The sequence below is a fragment of the Melospiza melodia genome, unplaced genomic scaffold (genome assembly GCF_035770615.1).
Source record: "Melospiza melodia melodia isolate bMelMel2 unplaced genomic scaffold, bMelMel2.pri scaffold_175, whole genome shotgun sequence".
Lineage (NCBI taxonomy): Eukaryota > Metazoa > Chordata > Aves > Passeriformes > Passerellidae > Melospiza > Melospiza melodia.
The window spans coordinates 1-15,710 of NW_026948521.1; the positions used below are offsets into that span (position 1 = coordinate 1).

At 54.6% G+C, this 15,710-nt stretch overlaps 1 protein-coding gene across 1 annotated transcript; it reads left to right on the forward strand.

Annotated features, from left to right (window-relative positions):
• Nucleotides 1-768: 768 nt before the first annotated feature.
• On the forward strand, nucleotides 769-12,922 carry LOC134433286 (trypsin-like; the record flags this gene model as incomplete). Its single annotated transcript, XM_063182154.1, has 6 exons — nucleotides 769-928; nucleotides 5,435-5,454; nucleotides 5,756-5,833; nucleotides 5,965-6,126; nucleotides 8,876-9,012; nucleotides 12,746-12,922. Coding segments are annotated over 6 exons (734 nt in total), but the record flags the coding sequence as incomplete, so codon positions are not given.
• Between the last annotated feature and the right edge of the window lie 2,788 nt (nucleotides 12,923-15,710).

Genomic DNA, 15,710 nt, shown 5'->3' on the forward strand with positions numbered 1-15,710 from the left:
TGGGGATTTGGTGGAATTTTTATGGAATCTTTGGGTGAAATTTGGGGAAATTTTGGGGTGGAATTTTGGGAGAAAATGTTGGGAAATTTTCGGGGAAATTTTTAGGAAATGTGGGGAAATCTGCGGAATTTTTGGGTGGAATTTTGGAATTTTTAGGGTGGATTTTTTTTGGTGATTTTTCAGGAATTTTGGGGATGGAAATTTTGGGGTGGAATTTCGGGAACTTTCTGGGAATTCGGGGGTGGAAATCTCCGGAATTTTTGGGTGGAATTTTGGAATTTTGGGGGGAATTTTTGGGTGGAAATTTGGTGGAATTTCGGGGAGGAATTTTTTGAGTGGAATTATGGGGAGGAATTTTTTGGGTGGAATTATGGGAGAAAATTCTAGGGAATTTTCAGGAACTTTTGGGGAAAATTTTTGGAGAATTTTTGGGAGAGCTTTTGAGAAACTTTGCGGACTTTTTGGGTGGAATTTGAGAGTTTTGGGGTGGAACTTGGAGAATTTCGGAGAATTTTGCGGTGGAATTTTCGGGATTTTTCGGGCGGAATTTCGGGGGATTTTTTCGGGAATGTGGGGGTGGAATTCTCTGGAATTTTAAGGGCGGAATTTTGGGAGCACCTGGGGGGAAATCTGGTGGAATTTTTTTCCCGGGTGGAATTTTCGGGGGGAATTTTTTTTGGGGGGGGGGGGGGTTTAGGGGGAATTTTTTTTTTTTTAGATTTTGGGAATTTTTGGGGAAATTCGGGAATTTCGGTCTCTCTCTCCCAGGCCGGCCCCAGCCCCAGCCCGGGCGGATTTTGGGGGGCTCCGAGTGCCCCCCCCAGGAGCACGCGGGGCTCGTGCGGCTCTTCCAGTTCGACCAGTTCGTGTGCGGGGGGGCCCTGCTGAGCCCCCGGTGGGTGCTGAGCGCCGCACACTGCCACGCCAGGTGCTATACTGGTTTATACTGGTTTATACTGGGAGGGACTGGGAGAGAACTGGGAGGGACTGGGAGGGGATTGGGATATACTGGGATATACTGGTTTATACTGGGAGGGACTGGGAGGGCCCTGCTGAGCCCCCGGTGGGTGCTGAGCGCCGCACACTGCCACGCCAGGTGCTATACTGGTTTATACTGGTTTATACTGGTTTATACTGGGAGGGGACTGGAGGGAACTGGGATATACTGGTTTATACTGGGAGGGACTGGCAGGGCCCTGCTGAGCCCCCGGTGGGTGCTGAGCGCCGCACACTGCCAGGCCAGGTGCTATACTGGGTTATACTGGTTTATACTGGTTTATACTGGGATATACTGGGATATACTGGGATATACTGGGAGGGGATTGGGATATACTGGTTTATACTGGGAGGGACTGGGAGGGCCCTGCTGAGCCCCCGGTGGGTGCTGAGCGCCGCACACTGCCACGCCAGGTGTTATACTGGGTTATACTGGGTTATACTGGGAGGGGACTGGGATATACTGGGATATACTGGGAGGGGATTGGGATATACTGGTTTATACTGGGAGGGACTGGGAGGGCCCTGCTGAGCCCCCGGTGGGTGCTGAGCGCCGCACACTGCCACGCCAGGTGTTATACTGGGTTATACTGGTTTATACTGGGAGGGGACTGGGATATACTGGGATGGACTGGGAGGGAATTGGGATATACTGGGAGGGACTGGGAGTGGTAAAAAGGGGATTTGGGGTTACTGGTTTGTACTGGTTTATACTGGGAGGGACTGGGAGGGCCCTGCTGAGCCCCCAGTGGGTGCTGAGCGCCGCCCACTGCCAGGCCAGGTATGGACTGGGTTATACTGGTTTATACTGGGAGGGACTGGGAGGGGACTGGGATGGACTGGGAGGGGATTGGGATATACTGGGAGGGGACTGGGATATACTGGGGGTTACTGGGAGGGAACTGGGATATACTGGTTTATACTGGGAGGGACTGGGAGGGGATTGGGATATACTGGGATATACTGGGAGGGACTGGGAGGGAACTGGGAGTGGTAAAAAGGAGATTTGGGGTTACTGGTTTATACTGGGAGGGGATTGAGAGGGAACTGGGGTGGACTGGGAGGGGATTGGGAGCGACGGGGACAAACTGGGAGGGACTGGGATGGGCTGGTTTGAACTGGTTTGAACTGGGAGGGACTTTCCAGCCTCATCCAGGTGAGCTCAGGTGTGGGGAACAACTGGGATCGATGGGATTTGTCTGGTTACTGGTCAAACTGGGAGGGACTGGGATGGACTGGGGGTTACTGGGATGGACTGGGTGTCACCGGGATGAACTGGGATGGACTGGTTTGAACTGGTTTGAACTGGGAGTGACTTCCCAGCCACATCCAGGTGAGCTCAGGTGAGGGGAATAACTGGGAATAACTGGGATTGATGGGAGCGCTGGGGTTACTGGTTAAACTGGGATGGACTGGGATGGACTGAGGGTTACTGGTTTGAACTGGGATGGACTGGTTTGAACTGGTTTGAACTGGTTTGAACTGGTTTGAACTGGGGTCTCTCTCAGCCACCTGCAGGTGCGCGCAGGTGAGCACAGCCTGGCCCAGGTGAGGGGAACAACTGGGATTGATGGCATTTACCTGGTTACTGGGATGGACTGGGATGGACTGGAGTGAACTGGGGGTTACTGGTTTGAACTGGGGGTTACTGGTTTGAACTGGTTTGAACTGGTTTGAACTGGGATCCCTCTCAGCCACCTGCAGGTGCGCGCAGGTGAGCACAGGTGAGCTCAGGTGTGGGGAACAACTGGGATTGATGGGATTTATCTGCTTACTGGTTAAACTGGTTAAACTGGGATGAACTGGGGGTTACTGGTTTGAACTGGGGGTTACTGGTTTGAACTGGTTTGAACTGGTTTGATGAACTGGGGTCCCTCTCAGCCACCTGCAGGTGCGCGCAGGTGAGCACAGCCTGGCCCAGGTGTGGGGAACAACTGGATTGATGGGATTTATCTGCTTACTGGTTAAACTGGGATGAACTGGGGTGGACTGGGATGAACTGGATGGACTGGGGGTTACTGGTTTGAACTGGATCTGTCTCAGCCACCTGCAGGTGCGCGCAGGTGAGCACAGCCTGGCCCAGGTGAGGGGAATAACTGGGATTGATGGGATTTACCTGGTTACTGGGATGGACTGGGATGGACTGAGATGGACTGGGGGTTACTGGTTTGAACTGGGGGTTACTGGTTTGAACTGGTTTGAACTGGTTTGAACTGGTTTGAACTGGGGTCCCTCTCAGCCACCTGCAGGTGCGCGCAGGTGAGCACAGCCTGGCCCAGGTGAGGGGAATAACTGGGATTGATGGGATTTACCTGGTTACTGGGATGGACTGGGATGGACTGGGGGTTACTGGTTTGATCTGGTTTGAACTGGTTTGAACTGGGGTCCCTCTCAGCCACCTGCAGGTGCGCGCAGGTGAGCACAGGTGAGGGGAATAACTGGGATTGATGGGATTTACCTGGTTACTGGGATGGACTGGGATGAACTGGAGTGAACTGGGGGTTACTGGTTTGAACTGGGGGTTACTGGTTTGAACTGGTTTGAACTGGTTTGAACTGGGGTCCCCCTCAGCCACCTGCAGGTGCGTGCAGGTGAGCACAGGTGAGCTCAGGTGTGGGGAATAACTGGGACTGATGGGATTTATCTGGTTACTGGGATGGACTGGGGGTTACTGGTTTGAACTGGTTTGAACTGGTTTGAACTGGGGTCCCTCTCAGCCACCTGCAGGTGCGCGCAGGTGAGCACAGGTGAGCTCAGGTGTGGGGAATAACTGGGATTGATGGGATTTATCTGGTTACTGGGATGGACTGGGATGGACTGGGGGTTACTGGTTTGAACTGGGGGTTACTGGTTTGAACTGGTTTGAACTGGTTTGAACTGGGGTCCCTCTCAGCCACCTGCAGGTGCGCGCAGGTGAGCACAGCCTGGTCCAGGTGAGGGGAATAACTGGGATTGATGGGATTTACCTGGTTACTGGGATGGACTGGGATGAACTGGGATGGACTGGGATGGACTGGGGGTTACTGGTTTGAACTGGTTTGAACTGGGGTCCCCTCAGCCACCTGCAGGTGCGCGCAGGTGAGCACAGCCTGGCCCAGGTGAGGGGAATAACTGGGAATAACTGGGATTGATGGGATTTATCTGGTTACTGGTTAAACTGGGATGAACTGGAGTGAACTGGGGGTTATTGGTTTGAACTGGGGGTTACTGGGATGGACTGGTTTGAACTGGGGTCCCTCTCAGCCACCTGCAGGTGCGCGCAGGTGAGCACAGCCTGGCCCAGGTGAGGGGAATAACTGGGATTGATGGGATTTACCTGGTTACTGGGATGGACTGGTGTGAACTGGGGGTTACTGGTTTGAACTGGTTTGAACTGGTTTGAACTGGTTTGAACTGGGATCTGTCTCAGCCACCTGCAGGTGCGCGCAGGTGAGCACAGCCTGGCCCAGGTGAGGAGAATAACGGATTGATGGGAGCGCTGGGGTTACTGGTTAAACTGGGATGGACTGGAGTGAACTGGGGGTTACTGGTTTGAACTGGTTTGAACTGGTTTGAACTGGGGTCCCTCTCAGCCACCTGCAGGTGCGCGCAGGTGAGCACAGCCTGGCCCAGGTGAGGGGAATAACTGGGATTGATGGGATTTACCTGCTTACTGGGATGGACTGAGAAGAACTGGGATGGACTGGGATGGACTGGGGGTTACTGGTTTGAACTGTTTGAACTGGTTTGAACTGGGGTCTCTCTCAGCCACCTGCAGGTGCGCGCAGGTGAGCACAGGTGAGCTCAGGTGTGGGGAATAACTGGGATTGATGGCATTTATCTGGTTACTGGGATGGACTGGGATGAACTGGAGTGAACTGGGGGTTACTGGTTTGAACTGGGGGTTACTGGTTTGAACTGGTTTGAACTGGGGGTCCCCCCTCAGCCACCTGCAGGTGCGCGCAGGTGAGCACAGCCTGGCCCAGGTGAGGAGAATAACGGATTGATGGGAGCGCTGGGGTTACTGGTTAAACTGGGATGGACTGGAGTGAACTGGGGGTTACTGGTTTGAACTGGTGGTTACTGGTTTGAACTGGTTTGAACTGGTTCGAACTGGGGTCCCTCTCAGCCACCTGCAGGTGCGCGCAGGTGAGCACAGCCTGGCCCAGGTGTGGGGAACAACTGGGATTGATGGCATTTACCTGGTTACTGGGATGGACTGGGATGAACTGGAGTGAACTGGGGGTTATTGGTTTGAACTGGGGTTACTGGATGGACTGGTTTGAACTGGGGTCCCTCTCAGCCACCTGCAGGTGCGCGCAGGTGAGCACAGCCTGGCCCAGGTGAGGGGAATAACTGGGATTGATGGCATTTACCTGGTTACTGGGATGGACTGGTGTGAACTGGGGGTTACTGGTTCGAACTGGTTTGAACTGGTTCGAACTGGGGTCCCTCTCAGCCACCTGCAGGTGCGCGCAGGTGAGCACAGCCTGGCCCAGGTGTGGGGAACAACTGGGATTGATGGCATTTACCTGGTTACTGGGATGGACTGGGATGGACTGGAGTGAACTGGGGGTTACTGGTTTGAACTGGTTTGAACTGGGATCCCTCTCAGCCACCTGCAGGTGCGCGCAGGTGAGCACAGCCTGGCCCAGGTGAGGGGAATAACTGGGATTGATGGCATTTACCTGGTTACTGGATGGACTGGAGTGAACTGGGGGTTACTGGTTTGAACTGGTTTGAACTGGGGTCCCTCTCAGCCACCTGCAGGTGCGCGCAGGTGAGCACAGCCTGGCCCAGGTCAGCGGCCACGAGCAGTTCGCCGCCGCCGTGGAGCTCGTGGTGCACCCGGACTTCGGCAAAGCCGCGGGAAGCGCCCGGAATTTCGGCGATTTCGGGAAAACCGGGAATTTCGGGAATTTTCCCGGGAATTTTCCCGGGAATTTTGCCGGGAACGCCGAGGAGTTTTTGGGGGATTTTTTGGGGAAGTTGCGGGGGATTCGGGCCGCTCGCACGACCTGATGCTGCTGAGGGTGGAGCCGCCCTTCACCTGCGGGCCCCGCGTGAGGCCCCTCCCCCTGGCGCGGGCCACGCCCACCCCCGGCTCCGCCTGCACCGTCATGGGCTGGGGCAGCACCAGCAGCCCCCAAGGTGCGGACTGGTCTGTACTGGTTTGTACTGGTTTGGACTGGTTTGGACTGGTTTGGACTGGTTTATACTGGGAAGGACTGGGAGGGATTGGTTTATACTGGTTTGGACTGGTTTGGACTGGTTTGGACTGGGAGGGATTGGTTTGGACTGGTTTATACTGGTTTGGACTGGTTTGGACTGGTTTATACTGGGAAGGACTGGGAGGGATTGGTTTATACTGGTTTGGACTGGTTTATACTGCTTTGTACTGGTTTGGACTGGGAGGGACTGGGAGGGATTGGTTTGTACTGGTTTATACTGGTTTGGACTGGTTTGGACGGGTTTGGACTGGGAGGGATTGGTTTGGACTGGTTTATACTGGTTTGACTGCTTTATACTGCTTTGGACTGGGAGGGACTGGGAGGGATTGGTTTGGACTGCTTTATACTGGTTTGGACTGGTTTGGACTGGTTTATACTGGGAGGGACTGGGAGGGATTGGTTTGGACTGGTTTATACTGGTTTATACTGGTTTGGACTGGGAGGGACTGGGAGGGATTGGTTTGGACTGGTTTATACTGGTTTGGACTGGGAGGGATTGGTTTGGACTGGTTTATACTGGTTTATACTGGTTTGGACTGGGAGGGACTGGGAGGGATTGGTTTGGACTGGTTTGGACCCGGTGTATCCCAGGTGTCCCCAGGTGTCCCCAGGTGTGTCCCCAGGTGTGTCCCAGGTGTGTCCCCAGGTGTCCCCAGGTGTCCCCAGATGTGTCCCAGGTGTGTCCCCAGGTGTCCCCAGGTGTGTCCCCAGGTGTGTCCCAGGTGTGTCCCAGCTGTCCCCAGGTGTGTCCCAGGTGTGTCCCCAGGTGTGTCCCAGGTGTGTCCCCAGGTGTGTCCCAGCTGTCCCCAGGTGTGTCCCAGCTGTCCCCAGATGTGTCCCAGGTGTGTCCCCAGGTGTGTCCCAGATGTGTCCCCAGGTGTGTCTCAGCTGTGTCTCACCTGTCCCCAGGTGTGTCATTGTCCCCAGGTGTCCCCAGAGTCGTACCCGGATGTCCCCCAGTGCCTCAATGTCACCGTGCTCGGGGACAGCGCCTGCCCCAGGTGTCCCCAGGTATCTCAGGTTTATCCCCAGGTGTGTCCAGGTGTATCTCAGGTGTGTCCCAGGTGTCCCCAGATATCCCAGGTGTGTCCCCAGGTGGTGTCACCTGTCCCAGGTGTGTCCCAGGTGTCCCAGGTGTGTTTGTGTCCCAGAGTCCTACCCGGACATCCCTCAGTGCCTCAATGTCACCGTGCACCTGCCCCAGGTGTGTCCCAGGTGTCCCCAGCTATCTCAGGTGTGTCCCAGGTGTGTCCCAGGTGTGTCCCAGGTGTCCCCAGCTATCTCAGGTGTGTCCCAGGTGTGTCCCAGGTGTGTCCCAGGTGTCCCCAGCTATCTCAGGTGTGTCCCAGGTGTGTCCCAGGTGTGTCCCAGGTGTCCCCAGCTATCTCAGGTGTGTCCCAGGTGTGTCCCCGGGTGGTGTCACCTATCCCCAGGTGTGTCTCAGGTGTGTCCCAGCTGTCCCCAGCTGTCCCCAGGTGTCCCCAGGTGTATCTCAGGTGTGTCCCCAGGTGGTGTCACCTGTCCCAGGTGTGTCCCAGGTGTCCCCAGGTGTGTCCCCAGGTGGTGTCACCTGTCCCAGGTGTGTCCCAGGTGTCCCAGCTGTGTTTGTGTCCCCAGAGTCCTACCCGGACGTCCCTCAGTGCCTCAATGTCACTGTGCTTGGGGACATCACTGTCCCCAGGTGTCCCCAGGTGTCCCCAGGTGTGTCCCAGGTGTGCCCAGGTGTGTCCCCAGGTGTCCCCCAGGTGTGTCCCAGGTGTCCCCAGCTATCTCAGGTGTGTCCCAGGTGTGTCCCCGGGTGGTGTCACCTATCCCCAGGTGTGTCTCAGGTGTGTCCCAGCTGTCCCCAGCTGTCCCCAGGTGTCCCCAGGTGTATCTCAGGTGTGTCCCCAGGTGGTGTCACCTGTCCCAGGTGTGTCCCAGGTGTCCCAGCTGTGTTTGTGTCCCCAGAGTCCTACCCGGACGTCCCTCAGTGCCTCAATGTCACTGTGCTTGGGGACATCACTGTCCCCAGGTGTCCCCAGGTGTCCCCAGGTGTCCCCAGGTGTGTCCCAGGTGTGCCCAGGTGTGTCCCAGGTGTCCCCAGGTGTCCCCAGGTGTGTCCCAGGTGTCCCCAGCTATCTCAGGTGTGTCCCAGGTGTGTCCCCGGGTGGTGTCCCCAGCTGTCCCCAGGTGTATCTCAGGTGTGTCCCCAGGTGTAGCTCAGGTGTCCCCAGGTGTGTCCCAGGTGTGTCCCCAGGTGGTGTCACCTGTCCCAGGTGTGTCTGTGTCCCCAGAGTCGTACCCGGAGGTCCCCCAGTGCCTCAAGGTCACCGTGCTCGGGGACATCACCTGCCCCAGGTGTGTCCCAGGTGTGTCCCAGGTGGTGTCACCTGTCCCAGGTGTGTCCCCAGGTGTGTCCCAGGTGTCCCAGGTGTGTCATTGTCCCCAGAGTCGTACCCGGAGGTCCCGCAGTGCCTCAATGTCACCGTGCTCGGGGACATCACCTGCCCCAGGTGTCCCCAGGTGTCCCAGGTGTGTCCCCAGGTGTGTCCCAGGTGTCCCCAGGTGTGTCCCCAGATAGTGCCACCTGTCCCAGGTGTCCCCAGGTGTATCTCAGGTGTGTCCCAGGTGTGTCTCAGGTGTGTCCAGGTGTGTCCCAGGTGTCCCAGGTGTGTCATTGTCCCCAGAGTCGTACCCGGAGGTCCCGCAGTGCCTCAATGTCACCGTGCTCGGGGACAGCGCCTGCGGTGACGCCTACGAGGGACAGGTGACAGCGGACATGCTGTGCGCAGGTGTGCCCGAGGGCGGCAAGGACTCCTGCCAGGTGTGCCACCTGTGTGTGTCACCTGTGTGTCACCTGTGTGTGTCACCTGTGTCACCTGTGTCACATTGTCACCTGTGTGTGTCACCTGTGTGTCACCTGTGTGTGTCACCTGTGTCACATCGTCACCTGTGTCACATCATCACCTGTGTCACATTGTCACCTCTGTGTCACCTGTGTGTGTCACCTGTGTGTCACCTGTGTCACATTGTCACCTGTGTGTCACCCGTGTGTCACCTGTGTGTCACCTGTGTGTGTCACCTGTGTCATAGTGTTACCTGTGTGTGTCACCTGTGTCACCTGTGTCATATTGTCACCTGTGTGTCACCCGTGTGTCACCTGTGTGTCACCTGTGTGTGTCACCTGTGTGTGTCACCTGTGTGTCACCCGTGTCACATCGTCACCTGTGTCACATTGTCACCTCTGTGTCACCTGTGTGTGTCACCTGTGTGTGTCACCTGTGTGTGTCACCTGTGTGTCACCTGTGTCACATCGTCACCTGTGTCACCTGTGTGTCACCCGTGTCACATCGTCACCTGTGTCACATTGTCACCTGTGTGTGTCACCTGTGTGTGTCACCTGTGTGTCACCTGTGTGTCACATTGTCACCTGTCTGTCACTGCGGTGTCACCTGTGTCACATCGTCACCTGTGTCACCTGTGTGTCACCTGTGTCACATCGTCACCTGTGTCACCTGTCCTTGTCACCCACCTGTGTCATCTGTGAGTCACCTGTGTGTGTCACCCGTGTCACATCGTCACCTGTGTCACCTGTGTCACCTGTCCTTGTCACCCATCTGTGTCACTGTGTGTCACCTGTGTCACCTGTGTCACATCATCACCTGTGTCATATTGTCACCTGTGTGTCACCTGTGTCACACATCGTCACCTGTGTCACCTGTGTCACCTGTCCTTGTCACCCATCTGTGTCACCTGTGTGTGTCACCTGTGTCACATTGTCACCTCTGTGTCACCTGTGTCACCTGTCCTTGTCACCCATCTGTGTCACCTGTGTGTCACCTGTGTCACATCGTCACCTGTGTCACCTTTGTCACCTGTCTGTCACCTGTCTGTCACCTGTGTGTCACCTGTGTGTCACACTGTCACCTCTACTGTCACCTTTGTTGGCTCTGTCACATCACCTGTGTCACCTGTGTCACATTGTTACCTGTGTCACCAATGTCCCTCACCTGTCTCACCTGTGTCACCTGTGTCACATTGCCAACCGTGTCACCTGTGTCACCTGTCCTTGTCACCTGTGTCACCTGTGTCAGCCATGTCACCTGTGTTAGGTTGTGCCACCTGTGTCTCATCGCCTGTGTCACCTGTGTCACCTCTGTCAGCTGTGTCCCATCACCTGTGTCACCTGTGTCACCTGCGTCACCTGTGTCACCTGTGTCACCTGTGTCACCTGCGTCACCTGTGTCACCTCTGTTAGCCGTGTCCCATCACCTGTGTCACCTGTGTCACCTGTGTCACCTGTGTCCCATCACCTGTGTCACCTCTGTTAGCCGTGTCCCATCACCTGTGTCACCTGTGTCACCTGTGTCACCTGTGTCCCATCACCTGTGTCACCTCTGTTAGCCGTGTCCCATCACCTGTGTCACCTGTGTCACCTGCGTCACCTGTGTCACCTCTGTCACCTCTGTCAGCTGTGTCCCGTCACCTGTGTCACCTGTGTCACCTCTGTTAGCCGTGTCCCATCACCTGTGTCACCTGTGTCACCTGTGTCACCTCTGTCAGCTGTGTCCCATCACCTGTGTCACCTGTGTCACCTGCGTCACCTGTGTCACCTCTGTCAGCTGTGTCCCGTCACCTGTGTCACCTGTGTCACCTGCGTCACCTGTGTCACCTGTGTCACCTCTGTTAGCTGTGTCCCATCACCTGTGTCACCTGTGTCACCTGTGTCACCTGCGTCACCTGTGTCCCATCACCTGTGTCACCTGTGTCACCTCTGTTAGCCGTGTCCCATCACCTGTGTCACCTGCGTCACCTGTGTCACCTGTGTCACCTGTGTCACCTGCGTCACCTGTGTCACCTGTGTCCCATCACCTGTGTCACCTGTGTCACCTCTGTGGGCTGTGTCCCATCACCTGGGTCACCTGTCCCTGTGGCACATTGTCACCTGTCTGTGCCACCTGTGTCACCTGTGCCACATCGTCACCTGTGTCCCCTCACCTTCCCCTGTGCCCCCCCAATCCCCCACTGTCCCCCAACCCCCCAAATGTCCCCTCAGTGTCCCCTCAGTGTCCCCAAATGTCCCCAATCCCATTTTTCCCATTTTTCCTCCCATTTTTTCCCAGTGTCCCCAATGTCCCCAATGTCCCCAATGTCCCCAATCCCATTTTTCCCCAATTTTCCACCATTTCTCCCACTGTCCCCCATTGTTGCTCAATGTCCCCCGAGTGTCCCCAGTGTCCCTCAATGTCCTTTCAGTGTCCCCAATGTCCCCAATCCCATTTTTTCCCTTTTTCCTCCCATTTTTTCCAATGTCCCCTCGGTATCCCCAATGTCCCCAATTCCGCAATGTCCCCAAATGTCCCCAATGTCCCCAATCACATTTTTCCCATTTTTTCCCAATTTTCCCCCATTTTTTCCCAATGTCCCCAATGTCCCCAATGTCCCCTCAGTGTCCCCAATGTCCCCAATGTCCCCAATCCCATTTTTCCCATTTTTCCCATTTTTCCCATTTTTCCCATTTTTCCCCATGTTCCCAATGTCCCCAAACCATTCAATGTCCCCAAATGTCCCCAATCCCATTTTTCCCATTTTTCCTCCCATTTTCCCCCAATGTCCCCAATGTCCCAAAACATCCCAAGCCCCTCAATGTCCCCAATGTCCCCAATCTCATTTTTCCCAATTTTCCCATTTTTCCCATTTTCCCCATGTCCCCAGTGTCCCCAAACCATTCAATGTCCTCAATGTCCCCAAGCCCATTTTCCCATTTTCCCCATTTTCCCAATTTCCTCCCATTTTTTTCCCAGTGTCCCCAATGTCCCCAATGTCCCCAATCCCATTTTCCCATTTTCCCAATTTCCCCCCATTTTCTCCCAATTTTCCTCCATTTTTTCCCAATGTCCCCAAGCCCATTTTTCCCAGTTTCCCCCCATTTTTGCTCAATGTCCCCAGTCCCATTTTTCCCATTTTCCCCAGTTTTCCCCCATTTTTTCCCAATGTCCCAATGTCCCCAATGCCCCCAATCCCTTTTTTCCCATTTTTCCCAATTTTCCCCAATTTCCCCCCATTTTTTCCCAGTGTCCCCAATGCCCCCAATGCCCCCAATGTCCCCAATCCCATTTCCCCCATTTTTTCCCATTTCCCCCATTTTTTCCCATTTTTCCCTTTTTTCCCAATTTTCCCCCATTTTTTCCCAATGTCCCCAATGCCCCCAATGTCCCCAATCCCATTTTCCCATTTTTCCCAATTTTCCCCCATTTTTCCCAATTTTCCCCCACTTTTCCCAATTTTTTCCCAATGTCCCAATGCCCCCAATGTCCCCAATCCCTTTTCCCCCATTTTTCCAATTTTTCCCATTTTTTCCCAATTTCCCTCCATTTTTTCCCAGTGTCCCCAATGTCCCCAATGTCCCCAATGTCCCCAATGTCCCCAATCCCATTTCTCCCATTTTTCCATTTTCCCCCCGTTTCCCCCCATTTTTTCCCAATGCCCCCAATGCCCCCAATCCCATTTTTCCCCATTTTTCCCAATTTCCCCCATTTTTCCCCCATTTTCCCCAGGGTGACTCCGGGGGCCCGCTGCTGTGCCAGGGCCAGCTCCAGGCCGTGGTGTCCTGGGGTGGTCACCCCTGTGGTCAGCCCGGCCGGCCGGGGGTCTACGCCCGCGTCCAGCCCGCCCTGGCCTGGATCCGAGAGGTCACCGGACTGACCGGTGACCCCGAGTGTGACCCCGAGTGACCACGGAGTGACCGGTGATGCCATGGAGCGACCGCTGACCCCTCTGAGTGACCACTGACCCCTCTGAGTGACCACAGAGACCACAGAGTGACCACTGACCCCTCCTGTGACCCTGAGTGACCACAGAGACCACAGAGTGACCACTGACCCCTCCTGTGACCCTGAGTGACCACAGAGACCACAGAGTGACCACTGACCCCTCCTGTGACCCTGAGTAACCACAGAGACCACAGAGTGACCACTGACCCCTCCTGTGACCCTGAGTGACCGCAGAGACCACAGAGTGACCACTGACCCCTCCTGTGACCACAGACATCATGGAGTGACCACTGACCCCTCTGAGTGACCACAGAGACCAATGAATGACCACTGACCCCTCCTGTGACCCTGAGTGACCGCTGAACCCTCCTGTGACCCTGAGTGACCACTGACCCCTCCTGTGACCCTGAGTGACCGCTGAACCCTCCTGTGACCCTGAGTGACCACTGACCCCTCCTGTGACCCTGAGTGACCACGGACAGCCCAAGTGACCACTGAAACCCCTGAATGACCACTGACACCATGGAGTGACCGCTGACACCACAGAGTGACCACGGACCCCTCCTGTGCCCTGAGTGACCACTGACACCAATGAGTGACCACTGACCCCTCCTGTTACCCCGAGTGACCACTGAACCCCCTGAGTGACCACTGAACCCCCTGAGTGACCACTGACCCCTCCTGTGACCCCGAGTGACCACGGACAGCCTGAGTGACCACTGAACCCCCTGAGTGACCACGGACATCATGGAGTGACCGCTGACCCCTCCCTTTGCAATAAAGACCAATCAGAGCTCAGAGCGCATCTGCTCCTCCCCTTTCGCATTGTCTGATTGGCTGGGGAGGGGGCTGAGGTCATTGGTGGCACTGGGGGCCGCCCAGAGCCGAACTGGGAGCATTGGAGCCAACTGGGAACAAACTGGGATCAAACTGGGATCAAACTGGGAACATTTTTCCCTCAGGTTTCATCCCTTTTTTGTCCTCAAGTTTCCCGCTCTTTTCCCCTGAAATATCTCTTTTTCCCCCTCAATTTTCCCTCATTTTTTCCCCTCATGTTTTCCTCACATTTCCCTCCATTTTCCCCCTCAGGTTTTTATCATTTTTCCCTTCATGTTTTCCTCACGTTTCCATTTTCTCCCTCACATTTTTCCTCACATTTCCCCTCATATTTTCCCTCATTTTCCCCTCACATTTTCCCTCGTTTTTCCCTCACTTTTCCTTCACATTTTCCTCACATTTCCCCTCATGTTTCCCTCACTTTTCCCTTCACATTTTCCTCACATTTTCCCTCATGTTTCCCTCACTTTTCCCTTCACATTTCCCTCCATTTTCCCCTCACGTTTCCCTCCATTTCCCCCTCATGGTTTCCTCCATTTTCCCCTCACATTTTCCTCACATTTCCCCTCATGTTTTCCTCACTTTTCCCTTCACATTTCCCTCCATTTTCCCTCAGGTTTGCCTCCTTTCCCCCCTCACATTTCCCTCCATTTTCCCCATCACGTTTTCCTCATTTTCCCCTCACGTTTTCCTCACTTTCCCCCTCACATTTTCCTCCATTTCCCCCTCACGTTTCCCTCCATTTTCTCCTCACATTTTCTTCGTTTTTCTCCTCAAGTTTTCCATCCTTTTCCCCTCACATTTCCCTCCATTTCGCCCTCACGTTTCTCTCCATTTCCCCCTCACGCTTCCCTCCATTTTCCCCTCACGTTTCCCTCCATATTCCCCATCACATTTCCCTCCATTTTCCCCTCACATTTTCCTCATATTTCCCCTCACATTTCCCACCTTTTCCCCCTCAGGTTTCCTTCCATTTTCCTTCTCATGTTTCCCTCTATTTTCTCCTCATAATTCCCATTTTCCCCTCATGTTTGCTTCCATTTCTCCCTCAGGTTTCCCTCCATTTTCCCCTCATATTTTCCTCACTTTTCCCCTCATGTTTCCTTCCATTTTCCCCTCACATTTCACATTTCCCTCCATTTTCCCTCACATTTCTCTCCATTTTCCCCTCACGTTTTCCTCACTTCTGCCCTCACATTTTCCTCCATTTTTTCACATTTCCCTCCATTTTCCCGTCATGTTTCCCTCCATTTTCTCCCTCATATTTCCATCCATTTCCCCTGACATTTTCCTCCACTTTCATCATCAAGTTTTTTTCCATTTTCCCCTTATGTTTCCCTCCATTTTCCCCTCACATTTCCCTCCATTTTCCCCCTCACGTTTCCATTTTCTCCTAACGTTTCTCTCCATTTCCGCCCTCATGTTTCCCTCCATTTTCTCCTCATAATTCCCATTTTCCCCTTATATTTCCCTCCATTTTCCCCTCACATTTTCCTCCATTTCCCCTCATTTCTCTCCATTTCCCCCTCGCGTTTCCTTCCATTTTCCCCCTCACAATTCCGGCCATTTCCCCCCACGTTTCTCTCATTTTTCCTCTCATATTTTCTTTACGTTTCCCCTCCATTTTCCCCTTTACATTGCCTCCGTTTCCCCTCACGTTTTCCACTCTTTTCCCCTCACGTTTTCCTCCATTTTTTCACATTTCCCTCCATTTTCTCCTCATAACTCCCATTTTCCCCTCACGTTTCCCGCCATTTTCTCCTCAGAATTCCCATTTTCTGCCTTTTTTCCCTCACTTTTCCTCGTGTAGGTGGGCTTGGGGGGGATTTGGGGGTCTCGATGTGACCTGCAGGCCCCTCCCAGGTATTACAAGGAGCCCCCCAGGTGTGCTCAGGTGTGCCAGGTGACATCC